This window comes from Suricata suricatta, chromosome 1 (genome assembly GCF_006229205.1).
Source record: "Suricata suricatta isolate VVHF042 chromosome 1, meerkat_22Aug2017_6uvM2_HiC, whole genome shotgun sequence".
NCBI lineage: Eukaryota > Metazoa > Chordata > Mammalia > Carnivora > Herpestidae > Suricata > Suricata suricatta.
This window is the reverse complement of record NC_043700.1, coordinates 26358635-26373294: the sequence shown is the minus strand read 5'-3', so window position 1 is coordinate 26373294 and position 14660 is coordinate 26358635. Positions and strand designations below refer to the sequence as shown.

The 14660-nt window shown below is 41.6% G+C and overlaps 1 protein-coding gene across 6 annotated transcripts in view; it reads right to left on the bottom strand.

The window, feature by feature from the left end:
* RBPMS (RNA binding protein, mRNA processing factor) overlaps nucleotides 1-14660 on the bottom strand; it is a 169629-nt gene that overhangs the window by 50792 nt on the left and 104177 nt on the right. For all 6 annotated transcript variants that reach the window (XM_029935626.1, XM_029935620.1, XM_029935614.1 and 3 more), the window contains exon 5: nucleotides 11179-11329. In XM_029935626.1, coding sequence (XP_029791486.1) covers nucleotides 11179-11329 — 151 coding nt within the window. The remainder of the gene's footprint in view (nucleotides 1-11178; nucleotides 11330-14660) is intronic.

The following is a 14660-nucleotide window of genomic DNA, read 5'->3' as shown; positions in this document are numbered from 1 at the left end:
CTTTTCCAAGGTTCTTGAAGTCAACTTGTGTTACATTTGGTAATGGGAGTGTGGTGGGGTGATTAAACAGTTTTGAAAGGTACTCCGTCCAGATCCACTCCCCCAAGGAAGTTCCCCAAGAATGAATGGGAAACAGATAATCCAGCTCTTTAAACCACCATGTATGCAGCTATTCTTGGGAGGGTCTCGAGAGAGTAAGTGGCATAAATAGAAGTCCCTACTCAAATGGGAGGCTGGCGTGTGAGCCTGCAGGCCCCTCGCACTGGGGAGGAGGGCATTGCTGACCTCCAGTCTAGCTCTGCAGGGCTTAAGCTGCAAACTCAATCAGCATTTAGCACTTGTGGTTTTTTCCTTTTTTTTTTTTTTGAGAGAGAGAGAGAGAGAGAGAGAGAGAGAGAGAGAGAGAGAAAGAGGGGGTGAGTAGGGGAGGGAAAGAGAATTCCAAGCAGGCTCCACACTGTCAGTGGAGAGCCCGATGTGGGGCTCAATCTCATGAACCTCCAGATGTGAGCTCATGACCTGCGTTGCAATCAAGGGTTAGACGCTTAACCAACTGAGCCACCCAGGTCCGCAGCTGCTGCAAACTAATCACCCGCCCCAAATCTATAGTAGCTGTCTGGTAAATGCAGGTTTCCATGCCCCCAGACTATGGTTCTATCATATTAAAAACTAGAACAAATTTTAAAAACATTCACCAACTCATTTAAAAAAATCAAACCCATTACATATGAAGATAAATACGTTCTGCAAAAAAACAACTGCATAGTATACCAAAACAAGTAAGGATAAACCTCAGTTCTACATTTTTGCAAACCTCTTTAATATCTGCTGTAACAGACAACTGAGTTCTTATTATCTGCTTTTAATTCATTCTCTTACAAAGTATTGTATCGATTGTAGTATATGAAAAAGAAAACATTGCCTCACTGATGAGATCAGTGATTATTAATGAAACTCTTTTAATAAATAAAATGAGTTGACATTTGGAAGATCAGCCTAATTCAGTGACCCAGTATTTTCCAAAGGACCAATGTGTCACATCATAAAATCATGCATGAAATGAAATTTAACAACATGAAAAGTTCATGGATAAAGTTGATTCCAAAATGCAACAAATCTTTTGGTGTAACGTAAACAAGGAATATCCACAATTACCTGTAAAAGCTATTAAAATACCTCTTCCTTTACAAGCTACCTATCTCAGGGAGGTCATATTTTTAAATGAATTAGTAAATATTTGTTTAAAATTTTTAAATTTCTTTAAAAAATTTTTTTGAGAATAACCGAGCAGCAAGCATGCACAAGTGAGGGAGATGGTCAAAGGGAAGTGGGGCCGGTGAATCCCAAGCAGACTCCATACTCCATGCAGAACCCAATGAAGACCCTGGAATCACGACCTGAGTTCAAATCAAGAGTCGATGTTCAACCCACTTGAGCTAGAGACCTGTTTTAATTTTTAGCATGATAATATGCACCTTCCCCATTTTGTTGAAAATATCGTAAAGTGCCTTGCAATCAAGAGTAGAGATGGAATAAAAATATTTTTTCCTTCTCCACAAGGACATTCTTAGATGAAACTGGTGCTTTTTAAACAGAGCACAACGATGACTAGTACAGTTTGGTGCCACCATCCTGACATGTGCTAAGGTACCAGTAATTACGTCCACTGCTACACAGAAAAATAAGCCACTCAGTCTTTGGGGACTCCTTGAAAATGTCTTAGAGACCATCCTGATGTTGGCAGACAAATACTTTGAGAATTGCTGTACAAGAAAAGGCATCTCTTTATTTAAGGATTTACAAGTGCGTGAGAAAAGGAAGAAGGGAAGAAACAGGGAGCCTGCATCAAACTTTAGCAAAGTAAGAAATGCTTTCTTTTTAGGAGAGTGAGGAGAGTACACAGCCTTCAAAGAATTAAGTCTATGGTAGCTGTTTCTTCTGGAATGTCCCACTAAATTAACTCCTTTATTCTTTCATTTATCTGCAGATATAATGAATAATTTGAGTTTACAAAACATGAAAGTTGGGGCAGTTATTTGCATTACAAAAGAATCCTCTGATTTCCAAGGAGACTTGACTTCCCGAGTTCTTAAGGCCTTTGTTTATGGCTAATCAATGATTAAACAAGAAACAAATTCAAAGCATAATGTTAACAGCCATTGCTAATCAAAGATAGGCTACTCATTATACTGTAAATAAATTGGATCAGACTTGCTGATCTACAGTGCTATAATTTACCTCCCACATAACACAGATATATATGAAAACCATTCTTACCACACCCATTACCTAGAAATACTTTAATACTGTTTAGTTATTAAAAATTATATACATTAAGCAAAAGCTAGGAATGTGTGCAGGTTCGAGATGACAGAGGAAAAGGTGGGCTGTAAACACTGGTGTGGTGTAGTACAATTTTTTTTAAACGCAAACAGGATTTTTGCTTTGTCGGAGTGGGACATATGTGGAAATTAGCATTAAGATATTTTGGTTCCTAAAAGTATTTTGCCGTCCTCACTAACTGCAGTTTTGTCTCATGCTTTCATTTCTCAGAATGCCCAGGGGCCTAAGCACCTGGTGCCCTCACATATATCCTGAGTGCCAACCCCAGGACCTGATCCTGGACAATGGGCTCGTCTCTGTGATGTAAGAATCAGGCCCACAAATGCCTGGTGTTACTGGGGGTGACAGGCTCAGTGGGTCACTCCATCATTATGAAGTCTCCACACCCAGAGTGGAAAGCATTGGTATATTTCTGTGACCATCACTCCAGGTAGCTTCAGACTGGTCCACAACAAAGACAGGATGAGCACGTGATCCATGCAAGCACAAGTGTGCAAGCCCCCCTTCCACACTCTGATGCGCTGGTCTCCTTGCCACAAGCAGCCAGTGGCCTCTGTCTCCTCCTGGTGTCCCGCTCCTGGCCCCTCTCCTCTATTACTTCCCCACGGCTCTGATGGCCCAAAGACTCCCCATTCCTGCTGTTGTCCACAACCTCCTTTTCGCATTTGGGCTCCCCCCCAACCCCCATCAAAACCTTTACCAGCAAAGGACAAGGGTAAGAAAAACAGGTGAAAGAGTAATTTGTGGTCTCACTTCCACCAATTTCTTTCCCCAAAACTTAGTGAAAGTGGGATGAAGGTCTGGGGAGAAGGGACGCTTCCTTCCTAGAAGCACCACCTCCCCCAAGGTATTTCCTAGTGGTATTTCAAGGCATAGTAAGAAAAAAACTCAGGCCAGGGCCTGCCTTCCTCACCATCACTGAATTTCTTCCTTTACGTAAGATATTTTATGGTGTTCTTCCATTCCTGTCTCCTCACTGCAGCTTCCGACAGCTGAAGGAAGGGCAGTCTTCCTTAAAACAGGAGATTGCCATGCTCAAGAATTTCCATTCTCTCTCTCCACCAATTAATTTAGAAAAAATTCCTCAGCAGGCACTGCCGGCCTTCACCACCACCTCCACACCTTCAACACGAAGAGCCCTTAAAAATAATGCTTTGGGTATACAGTCCTGGGTGAAAAACTGGTCACGAGGTAAGTGAGGTGAAGGCAGTATGACCACATGTCGTAACCAAACAGAACCAGATAACCGGACACTATTTTTTATACATATATGTATAAAATGTATGTAGAAAGGTATTCAACATAACATTAATAGTGGTTTTTCCTGAAGGGTAGGAAAACAGATTTTTAACCCTTTAAATTTCATTTATGGTTTCCTTCCCTAACAATAAAATGTATCGGACATGGTCATTTTACAAAATGAAATGAAACTATAATTTTATAAAGAGACAAGTCAAGAAAAAAAAGACATAGGGGGCTTATTTCTCAAATGCAGATGAGCCCAGGTTGTGAACATGTAGTCAACATACCTGTCCTCCAACTCAAATCTTTTATCTCCCTAAATAACAGACCCAGTATCCAGTTAGACAATTCCTATTTCTTTGTTATTTTTACTTTCAAACAATTGCAGGACTAGGTCTTTCAAACACATCCTTGATGTAAGGAGCAGGCAAGGTTTTCAATAATATTGAAGGGGTGCCTGGGTGGTTTAATTGGTTAAGCATCTGAATCTTGATTCTGGCCCAGGTCATGACTTCAGTTAGTGAGTTCAAGCCCCACATGAGGCTCCATGCCAATGGTGCAGAGCCTACATGTAACTCTCTCTCGGGCCCTTCAGCACTTGTTCTCTCTCAAAATAAACAAAAAACAAACAAACTTTAAAAAAAAAAGGTAACAGTGAGGGGAGCATGGGTGGCTCAGTTAAGTCTCCGACTTTGGCTCAGGTCATGACCTTGCAGTTTGTGGGTTGGAGCCCCACATCAGGCTCTGTGATGACAGCTCGGAGCCTGGAGCCTGTTTCAGATTCTATGTCTCTCTTTCTCTCTGCCCCTCCCCCACTCATGCCTGTGTCTCTTTCTCTCAAAAAAAATATTAAAAACCATATAGTAGGTCAGTTTGGTCAACTAGGTAAGAATACATTTTATAGTTAATGAATCCTGGCCATCAAAATCTGATGCTCTGTGGAATTATAATATGGAAGGTTGAATTTCAGTGGAGCAGTGACCTGCCCTGAAACCTTCTCAGATACAGGCATCCGGGGTCTCTAATAAGCTCATCTTTAAGGAGCAACTGGATAGCTTAGTAGGTGGAGCATTTGACTCTTGATTTTGGCTCAGGTCATGATCCCAAGGTCATGGAATCAGACCTGCGTCAGACTAGGTACTGAGAATGGAGCCTGCTTTAGATTCATTCTCCCCACCCCCCCACCCCACCAGGATCACTTTCTCTAAATTAAGAGATTAAAAAAAAATCATCTTCAAAGGCTTAAGTGAGTTTAAAGCACCCTGAAGGAATACCTTAAAAACAACTACAGCCAAAGCACCTGGCGGCTGTTAGGAGTGTGACGCAGTGAGGCCTAAAATGAGCTGTGAGACCTCAGGCAAGTTACTCTGCTTCCATAGGTGGAAAATAGGTACTTACCACACTTCCTGAAGGAGTAGAACAGTAGGTCAATAAACGGCTGCTTGCTTTCTTCCCCATCCATTTAATAAAAGGCTGCGATCATTCAACCAACTACTTGAATTCCAGCAGCCAGCAGCGGGCTGTGCGCCCTCGGGACCAGGGTCTCCCACCACTGCTCCTGCTCCCATTCTAGGAAGGCATCTGTGTCACCATCAATTAGCACCCTACAGGCTGTGGCAAAGGGCTGGGAGAGCCTAGACATTATTTTTGGCTCTGAAGGGCCATTTAATCTCCCTGAGCATCAGAATTTTACCTTAAAGGTAAAGGGGTGAGTTAAATGATTTTGAAATTCAAAAACTGGATAGAGACACTATACACCAAAATGTTAACAAAGGTTATCTCTAGCAGAACTGGATGGTTTTTATTTTCTTCTTTATATTTTCCTATTCCTGCTGGAATTTTTTTCCCTCTGAGAAGCAGAGGAAACGGAAACTTTCCTCCTATCATCAGAATAAACAAAGTATTTGTATTATGAAATATAAAACACAAAAATCTAAGGAAATTGGGTTTTTTTTAATTAATTTATTTTGAGAGAGGCAGATACAACTTGAGGGGGGGAAGGGCAGAGAAAGACAGATTCCCAAGCAGGCTCCACAATGTCAGTGTGGAGTCTGATGCAGGGCTTGAAACCACGGAACTGTGAGATCACGATCTGATCAGAAACAAAGAGTCAGACGCTTAACTGATTCAGCCACCTAATGCCTTTACGGCAGTTGCTTTTCACAACAAGACAGTCTTGCCCTCATCCCCACCGAACACCTGCAACGTTGTCTTCACCTTCCCTGCCTCTGAACAGCTGGATCAGATGCTCCTCGGGCCCAGTCACTGGCCTTCTAAATGACCCCACCATGGAGAGCAGGCGTGGGCACACAGCAGCACCCCGCACTGGGAGGCACCCCCCTGCACACTGTCAGAGCAGAGCTGGGAACGGGACAGCGCTTTCAAACGGCACGTGCCGTGTAGGCCGCTTGGAAAATGCAGGTTCCCTGGCTCTGTTCCTTGGGCACATGGAGCTTCAGATCAGGCCCTGAGTGGCCCCATCCCACCAAGGCGAAAATTAACAGATTTTAGGCTTGTGGAGTGTTGTCCCCAGAAGCAGAAGGGCACTTGCTAAGCATTGGAAGTTTTCTGAACTTTCATTCGATCTTTTCAGACATGAGACAGAAAATCCACTTCCACATAGCCAGGGTCATTACTGGATAAATGGTAGGGTAGAAATCAAGGAAGTGGTCTGATTATTGACCAAGGGATTATGTGCTTACCAGGTATTTAATTAGAGTATTGATTTAATAGAGGCATGTTTTATTTTTGCAGGGGCGTGGGGAGGGAGGGAGAGAAGGGAAACAGAGGAGTGAGCAGGAGGAGAATCTAACTTTACCAATTCCCTGCTCTGCTGGGGATTCTCAAATCTGACTGTGCATCAGAGCCACCCCAAGAGGTTTTAAAAATACAGAGCATAAGTCCTAGACTACACCCACAGAATCAGAATCCCTGGGGTTCGACTACAGGAATCTGAATTACTGCAAAGTTCTAGAGCCTTTTGATACATGCTGCATAAAATTCAAGGTGAATGGGTAAAATCTGTCTGAGTAGAAGCTCTGTGCGTCCTGGCTGCCTCCACCTTTAAAGCCACTATAACACGGTATGTCACAAGCAGTGCAAACAGACCAACAGCATGGAGTCAACTAAATTCCCTCTGTACTATGACAAATCTAATCAAAATAGATACTTTAAATATGTGCATTTTCTCGTTTCCCTATCATGCCTCAATAACACTAAATTTTTAAAGTTCCAAATGAAAAAGCATAAAATAAAAATCTGTAGCATTCTTAATTTACCTGTTTCACCTAGAAATCTAAGTGCTAGATGCAGAATATACAAATGCAGGAAAACTACATCTCAACTATGAGGAATAGAAGGCACAACATAAATGTTTTTACATGCACATAGTCACAGAGTATTCACTCTTGTGAATGTGGCCCTCTTGTGTTATTAATCCTCACAACCTTATGGGTAGGTGTAACTATGACTCCCATTGTAGAGATGACACAACCAAGAGAGGTTAAGTAACTAGACCAAAGGGACAAAAGTAAAAAGTAACAGATCAGAATTTAACTCCAGGTTCTACCACTTGATGTCTTTGTTCGGGCTGCTGTAACAATACCACAGACTGTGTGGTATGCATGTTCTCACAGTTCTAGAGACTACAAGTTCGAAGACTGAGGTGGGGGCAGGTCTGGCTTCTCCTGAGGCCTCTGTAACTTGACTTGCAGACGGTCTCCTTCTTACTATGTCCTCACCTGACTTTTTCTCTGTGTGAACACATCGCCAGCGTCTTTTTCTTCAAGGAACCCAGTCATATTGACTTAGGGCCCACCCTAATGGCCCCATTTAATTTAATCATGTCTTTAAAGACTTCATCTCCAAATACACTTACATCTGGAGCGTCTCAGGGTTGAAGTTTCAACATAGGAATTTTGGCAGGACACAATTCAACCCATAATGCCTGATGACGGTGTAACCTCAAAATTACTGGATCCCCCCCAAAGCCTGTTTCTTCAACTGCACAACAGTGCTAATACATATCCAATGAGATTATTCATGTAAAATGCTTGGCAGTGTCTGGTACATCATTTTAAAGGTAGGAACGAAAGTCAGGGACAGTGATTTGCCCTGTTTTCGGCTCCAAAGTGGAGTTCTTACACTACAGAACACTACTTTCCTGTACAAGCAAATGCATAACCCAGCAGAGTTTTATATAATTTATTAATCTCCTATATCCCTTCCTTCCTACTTTCTCACAGTATTTTTCTTACTTTATCACATACAAGGGAATAAGAAGTTCCAACTTCATTAGTAAAGTATACTATACTTTCCTGGGATCGTATAGGACTGTCATTCATCCTTTCTCCTAATTTGCAAAGACAACTGGTTATAGTCAGTGATGATGCCTCAGAAAATCAATACCTATTCTTTTTTTAACTATTAAGAAAGAAAAGCCAATCCATGTGTTTTTTTAAATTAAGATTGTACTTTATGTTTGCCTGGTACTCTACATATTACACCCATTTATTGCTCAACACAATCTTAGGACCTTGTTTTATTTCGCTCTAACAGCCCCGTGAAGAAGGTATTATTCCCATTAGATAGCCACGGGAACAGGAATAACACAGCAAGCCTCGATGTTTTTCTTCAAGGTCACACAGCTTCACAAGGACTGGCAGATCCAGAACCCTTACTGACATCTTTGCGTCTAAGGCCAAGGTTCTCCACTTCAAGGCCATTACCTGCCTTGGCAAGTGCCGCAGCTAGTTTTCTCATTTCCCATCCTCTATGCAAACAGAGCAGGTGCTCAGCGAATTAGGCAGTCTGATTTGGGCCAATCTAGACTAAGCTGCAAAAAGTTTCTTATACCCTTTATATGGGCCAAGTTTCCTGACAATGTTGACCACCACCGATCCCTTGGACTGATAGGTTTTTTAAGACACCAACCAGTCTCCTTCTTCCCCAATGTCTAGCACACTGAATAGTCCTTAAAGTTCAACAGGTATCTGAGAAATGAGAGTTCAAGTAAACTCTTTGTTGTATAATCAAATCTTGCCCATTCTTCCTTTAATGATGGCAATAGGCACGTTTTAGCCACAACTATATAAAAACATCAACTGAAAGAAACATTAAGAAAACCTCTCTCTTGGAGCACCTGGATGGCTCAGTTGGTTAAGAGTCTGATTCTTGATTTCGCCTCAGGTCATGATCTCATAGTTCATGAGCTTGAGCCCCGATTCCAGCTCCACACTGATAGTGTGGTGCCTGCTTGGGATTCTCTCTCACGCTCTCCCTCTCTCTCTCTCAAAATAAACAAACAACAACAACAACAAAACACGTCTCTCACAGTCTATACAGAGAAGCCTTTAGGGTCTTTCCAGTCGCACAATTCAAAGATTCCACTGCAGTCTACGCCTAACAGTGGCTGAACTGACCACCACACCTTGAACACCAATCACAGGCACGGGTCAATTGGAATTGCCAGTGAAGAACCACACCACAGTGTTCTTAGTCCACAGTGTGCTCGCAGGAAAACAATTCAGCATAAGTGACAGGGAAATTCATGATTCCCAGACGGAAGTGCGATCGATGACAAGGTTGATCTGAGTCAGGGTGGAATTGCCGTTTATCAAGGCCCCTGTGTTGTAAAAAGGAGCCATATTAAGAGATACCATGATAACTTTTATTTTCTCAAGTATATACTGGTGTGTGGATTTTTTTTTTTTACCCTCATGTTTGTTTTGCCACGGGCAGCCCAGGCAAGTTTTGACCGTGCCATGGAAACTATCTGACCACTTCTGAGCTGTTTTGTTTCCAAGCAAGGGAAGTGGGTAGAGCTGGCTGAAGCGGTGTCCTAAACTCCGCTCCAAGCTCTCCTACAACTTCAGGGACTTGTGGATGTCCAGTTTTCTGCCTCTGCTGCTTCTGGGTACCCTGCTGTGAACTGGCTATCACCTCTCTGGCTGCCAATTTCACAGAGCTTTTATAGCAGATTAAAAACAAAACAAAAAACTGAGGTTCCAGAATGAAAGCAGTCAATGAAGAATTGAAAGGATTAAATATTGCCAGCATTATATTTGCTGTATAAATTAATCTTTTCAAAGCACTCTTAGATCTGAGGCAGCAAATCTACTAGAAAACTAAAGAGGTACTTGAGGTTACCTCTTCCAAATCAAGGTATCTTACTAAAACTTTCCTGATATCTAAAGAGAGAAGAAATTTCAGAAGGAAATGAAGAGGCATACAAATGGAATAACTCTGCAAATGGCCAAATTAAAATACTAATCTATCCACTTACCACTGCAATTAACATTTATTAAATACATGTAATATACAAAAGGTTATGAACTAGATGCTGTAAGGACACAGAATCATGTAAGAAATGTCCACTCGTCTTCTGGCAGTGTACCTGTATCCTAAGATGAAACTTTTGTTTAGAAAAGGTTTTAGGTTTCCCTAGGACATTGAAGAACAGAACATTTTCTCTATAATGACTTATGGCCTCACAGAAAAATTTTAGAATATGCTGGGGGAGAAAACTCTTATCTGTTAGTTTCCACTGACAAGCGGCAGCCTTCTCAAGAGTTACATGGCTACAGGATGACTGTAACTTCCATAATAACCCGATTAAATCTGACACACACAACATGGGGGGGGGGGGGGAACTCATGTGCCCTTGAATTTCAATAAGAAAATTCGAAACGTATTGACAAAGAAAGCAGGAGGAAGATCAAGATCATGTGGTTGGGAAAGAAGATCAAGGATGATAGGGCAAAAATATTCCAAATAACAGCAAGTCACTTGGATTCCTTGAATGCCCTGCCATATTAAATCACATATGGCTACGAAATGAAAGGAAAAGTTAAGGCCTATCCTCATGCCTCACTTAAGCTACTGATTCAGTCTGAGAAAGAAAATTAAGACAATCTTTTCAAGTTATTCAATCAAAGGCAAAACTGTAGCCTGGCCATTTAAGGGAATAAGCTCATTAGGTGGGGTAAAACACTTGTTTAGCAGTTAGTTAGTGTCCTTACCCAATTAATTTATAACAGGAAGCCCTAAATTTCCTTAAATTTATCAGTATTGGTTTCCTAGAACTGATTGTTCCAATATATAACTTCTTTGTGTTTACTGTTCCCTCTAGATTTATGGGCTCAACTGTTTTCAAAAATAGAACTTAGTATCTGCTTCTTTCACTTTTAATATTCTACTTTCCCAAGCCACAGAACTGATGTTCTTCAACAAATGAAGTACAATGCCGAGAACCAACTCTCACTTCCAGGGATGGGGGTTATAACAAAAAAGGGATTATGCCCTCAAGCAAAATGAACACCCTTACAATAAGGTTGAGATGACATTAAGGAAAGCTACAGCACATCAGATGAAATTCTGCAGTAGTTACAGTTCTAATCCAGCTGAACCACCTTTTAGGGCATCCAATCATGAATAAGATTGCTGTATTTGGAACTAGGACAGCAAGAATAGACAGCCTCTTCAAAGAATTGGAAAATGACACTCATCCAGCATTATGTCCTATGTGTTATTTAACATGCAACACACCAACAATTCTTGTTTATTTTTTTTTAAATGAAAAGTAGATCAACTTACATGGCTCTCTGGCAATGAACTGAGGTACAGTGTTGGGCAGAGGAGTACTGGGGTTTGGAGTCCCTACTAGTTTGTTCTTGGCCATCTTCGTGTTTGCCTTAGCAAACTCTAGTCGTAGTGTTTGCGGAATTTCAGGATCGAAGCGGATGCCCTTTGGAAATAAAGAACAAATGGAAGATGTTTTCATTTCCTTAGAGTCAAACCGGAATGGTGACAAAATAAACACACCAGTAAATCCTGGCCTATCAGGACAAAAGGTTAGCAAGAGCCCTCGTTCTCACTACTTACACATAATACATGAAAACCTGAAATACAACAGTCCAGAAAGTCAGGGGAGATTTTGTTAACCTAATTAAAAAAATTAGTTACATGTTTCATCAACTATTTTTCTTAAATAAAAACCTTCAGGATCAAGTATTTTGTCTTTTTTTTTTTTTGGTGTTTTTTAAAGTTTATTTTTGAGAGAGAGGGGGAGGGGAGGGAGAGGGAGTGGAAGAGAGAGAGAGAGAGAGAGAGAGAGAGAGAGAGAGAGAGAGAACGAACAAGGGGGGGAGAAGTAGAGAGAGGGAGACAGAGGAGCCAAAGCAGGCTCCGCACTGCCAGCACAGAGCCCAACACAAGGCTCAAACTCGTGAACCATGAGTTCATGACCTGAGCCTAGGTCAGATGCTTAACCAACTGAACCACCAGGCGCCCCCCCCCCCCGGCTCAAGTTTTAAATATAGAACAGCAAATTCCTAGCATAAAAACTTCAATTAATGGCTACCAATAAAAACAATTAACATAAGGCTCTGTACAATACTGGAAATCATGGAGATCCAGGCCCTGACTAGCGTTCTGACACTGACTTAACACAATGTTTTTCTTCAACGCCTTAGTTTAATCACTTATATAGAGAGAAAATTCCCCTCTCTTTTTAACTAGAGGGCTTTCATCAAGGTGATACATGATAGTACTGAGTCACTAAAACAGAGGCTAAGATTAAAGATTTCAATGTAACTAGCATGATTTAATTCCAGTTAGCTAATAAACTTATATAAAAATCTTAATGTCTTGAGGTCGTAACACCCTAGTTTTGATTACAGCTGACTTATTAGCTACATGGTTAGCTAAAACAGATTATATGGGCCAAAGGGAGGGTTAACTATATTAACTATTATTACAGCTAACCTAAAACAAAACATACAAGATTTAGGGCCAACACAAATTTATTTTGAAACCCTCCCACCACTCAAGAATGCTTCCACTATTAAGCAAAACAAATAACCTCCTACCTATTTTCCAGTGCTATGCATTCTGGACCCCAACAATAGTAACAAAAAGCTATCCCACGATAGTATATAAATGGGCATCCAAAAGAGGCTTAGGTCCCATGTCTGTCTGCACAGTACGCTCTGGAAAGAGGGTGGATGTCTGGAAATGAGTATCCTAACAACACGGGTTTTCCATGTAGTGTACATGTGAGCTTGGAGGCCCCAAAGTCCCCATCCTACTTAATTAGCTTGAAGAAAAGTCGGAGCAATATCCACAAGAAATTAGTAAAAATATCTCAGACTCTGTAGACCAGGATGAACAACTCTGAGCTTTACAGGTTCAGCTCCAAAGATGGGACAAAGAGCCTGTGACTGGACCGTTAACTGCAGTAAGAGAAATAAGGAGGAAAGAGAGGTCCTCAGGGAGATACAACAAAAGTTACAGAGCCCTGACCTACAGACATCCTGCAGTGGGTGGAATCTGTGAGCCTGATTTATCCATTCTCTAAGAAGAGACCAACTGAAGGTGGCAAACGGGGTAGGGAGGAGAGGGAATCCATTGTGCACAGCCCTAACCAACAACAAAATCCAAAAAGAGGGTGCCAGTTGTTAAGAAATGTAAAAAGAAATTCTCTCCTTAACTTCCTCAGTTTTGATTTCGTTTTAACTTAAGAAACCTCAGTATTATCTTGCCAAGGACCTGTACGAGGAAAAAGAGTAAGGCACATTCTGAAGCAGAGTCTGCTTTCATCCGCTTCTACATGAGAGCATTTCACGCTATCGAAAAGCTAGGATCACAACAGAATAAGTATTTCCAAATATGGACCCAAAGAGCTGTGGTCTTTGCGGAGAGACAAGTGCAGTCCCTGGCTAACGGTGTGCTGTGCCTATTCACAAGACACCCCATCAGCTACACATAGCAGCAGTCTGTCAGTCTGCCATCAATGTCAGGGTGTCCTCCCTGGCACTAAACTCCACCAACCTTCGTGTGAAGAAGGAACATTTTTTATTTTATTTTTTTTGAAACCAAGTTTTATTGTACTTGTTGCTTCCCAAAGAAGGACCTTTCCTAACCCAGAGCACTGTGGTCCAGGCCCTTGTAGCGCGAGAAGAGCATCCTGGGACCTGTCAGCGGTCCTCTGGAGCTTCTAGCCTCAGACAATGAAACTGCACATCTGAATTTCACGTCTCAGCTCCTCCAGTGGGGCTCCAGAGTCAACAGAGGCTCCGAACAACATGTTCGCCTCTCACACCACCTGGACTGACGGCTCGTGTCCTAAAACCTGCTGAATTTAAGTCTCCCCAACTCCTGACCCCTCTTCATACCCCTTCTCCCTGGGAGCTAAAATAACACCACCATCGTGTTCCAAATCAAAGTCACAGCTCCTTATTAAAAAAAAAAAAAAAAAAAAAAAAAAAAAGGCAAGCTCAGAAGTTAAAATGACCTAATTTGTTTGGCAGCTTATTCAGAGGCCGGAGGCTTAGAATACAAGCCACATTCCTCTAACATCTTTAGCAGCAATACCATATTTGGTAATCAATATCCTGCTCAGCTCAGTTTCTATCCAGAGGGATCAGCCAAGCCAAAAACATTTTAAATGTTAAAGGATGATGGTGGGCAGAAGAAGCAGGGAGAGGGAGAACATAGAAATAGAAGGAAACAGGGGAGAAAGATTTTAAAAAGAAGAAAAAAAAAGAGGAAGACAGATAAGGAAACGGGGATGGGGGGGGAAGAAGACCCACCTTGTGCTTTTAATTAAAGTCTAATAAGATTATTCTCTGGCCAGAGTGATTTCACATTAAACGCTGCCAGGTAAAGATTACTGCCAAGTTAAGGGGGGGGCTCTGTGCCTTTCAAAATCAATTTCTTCCTTTCTTGCCTATAATTTGCCAAAATTCTTCTCATAATGAAGAGATCTTTTTCTTACACCTGTAAATGGTATCCTACATGATTACCAGAAGGGAGAGTTTCTGCATCTCAGTACGATACCAACTTGAGAATAAAGCTACTTAGAGGCCACCCAATCTGATGCACTACAGGGACAGCCAACAGTCTCTTCAGGGATGGGGACCAAACCAACACAGGCTCACTATGAACTACAAAGACTGACATCCCTATCAGGGCAAACTCTGGAATGTACAAAGTAGTGCTGACAAATAACGTATCCCTAATAATCTAGTTTTCTTAAGAGTCTACCAGGGCGTTTCAAATCATACGCTTTGGTGTCA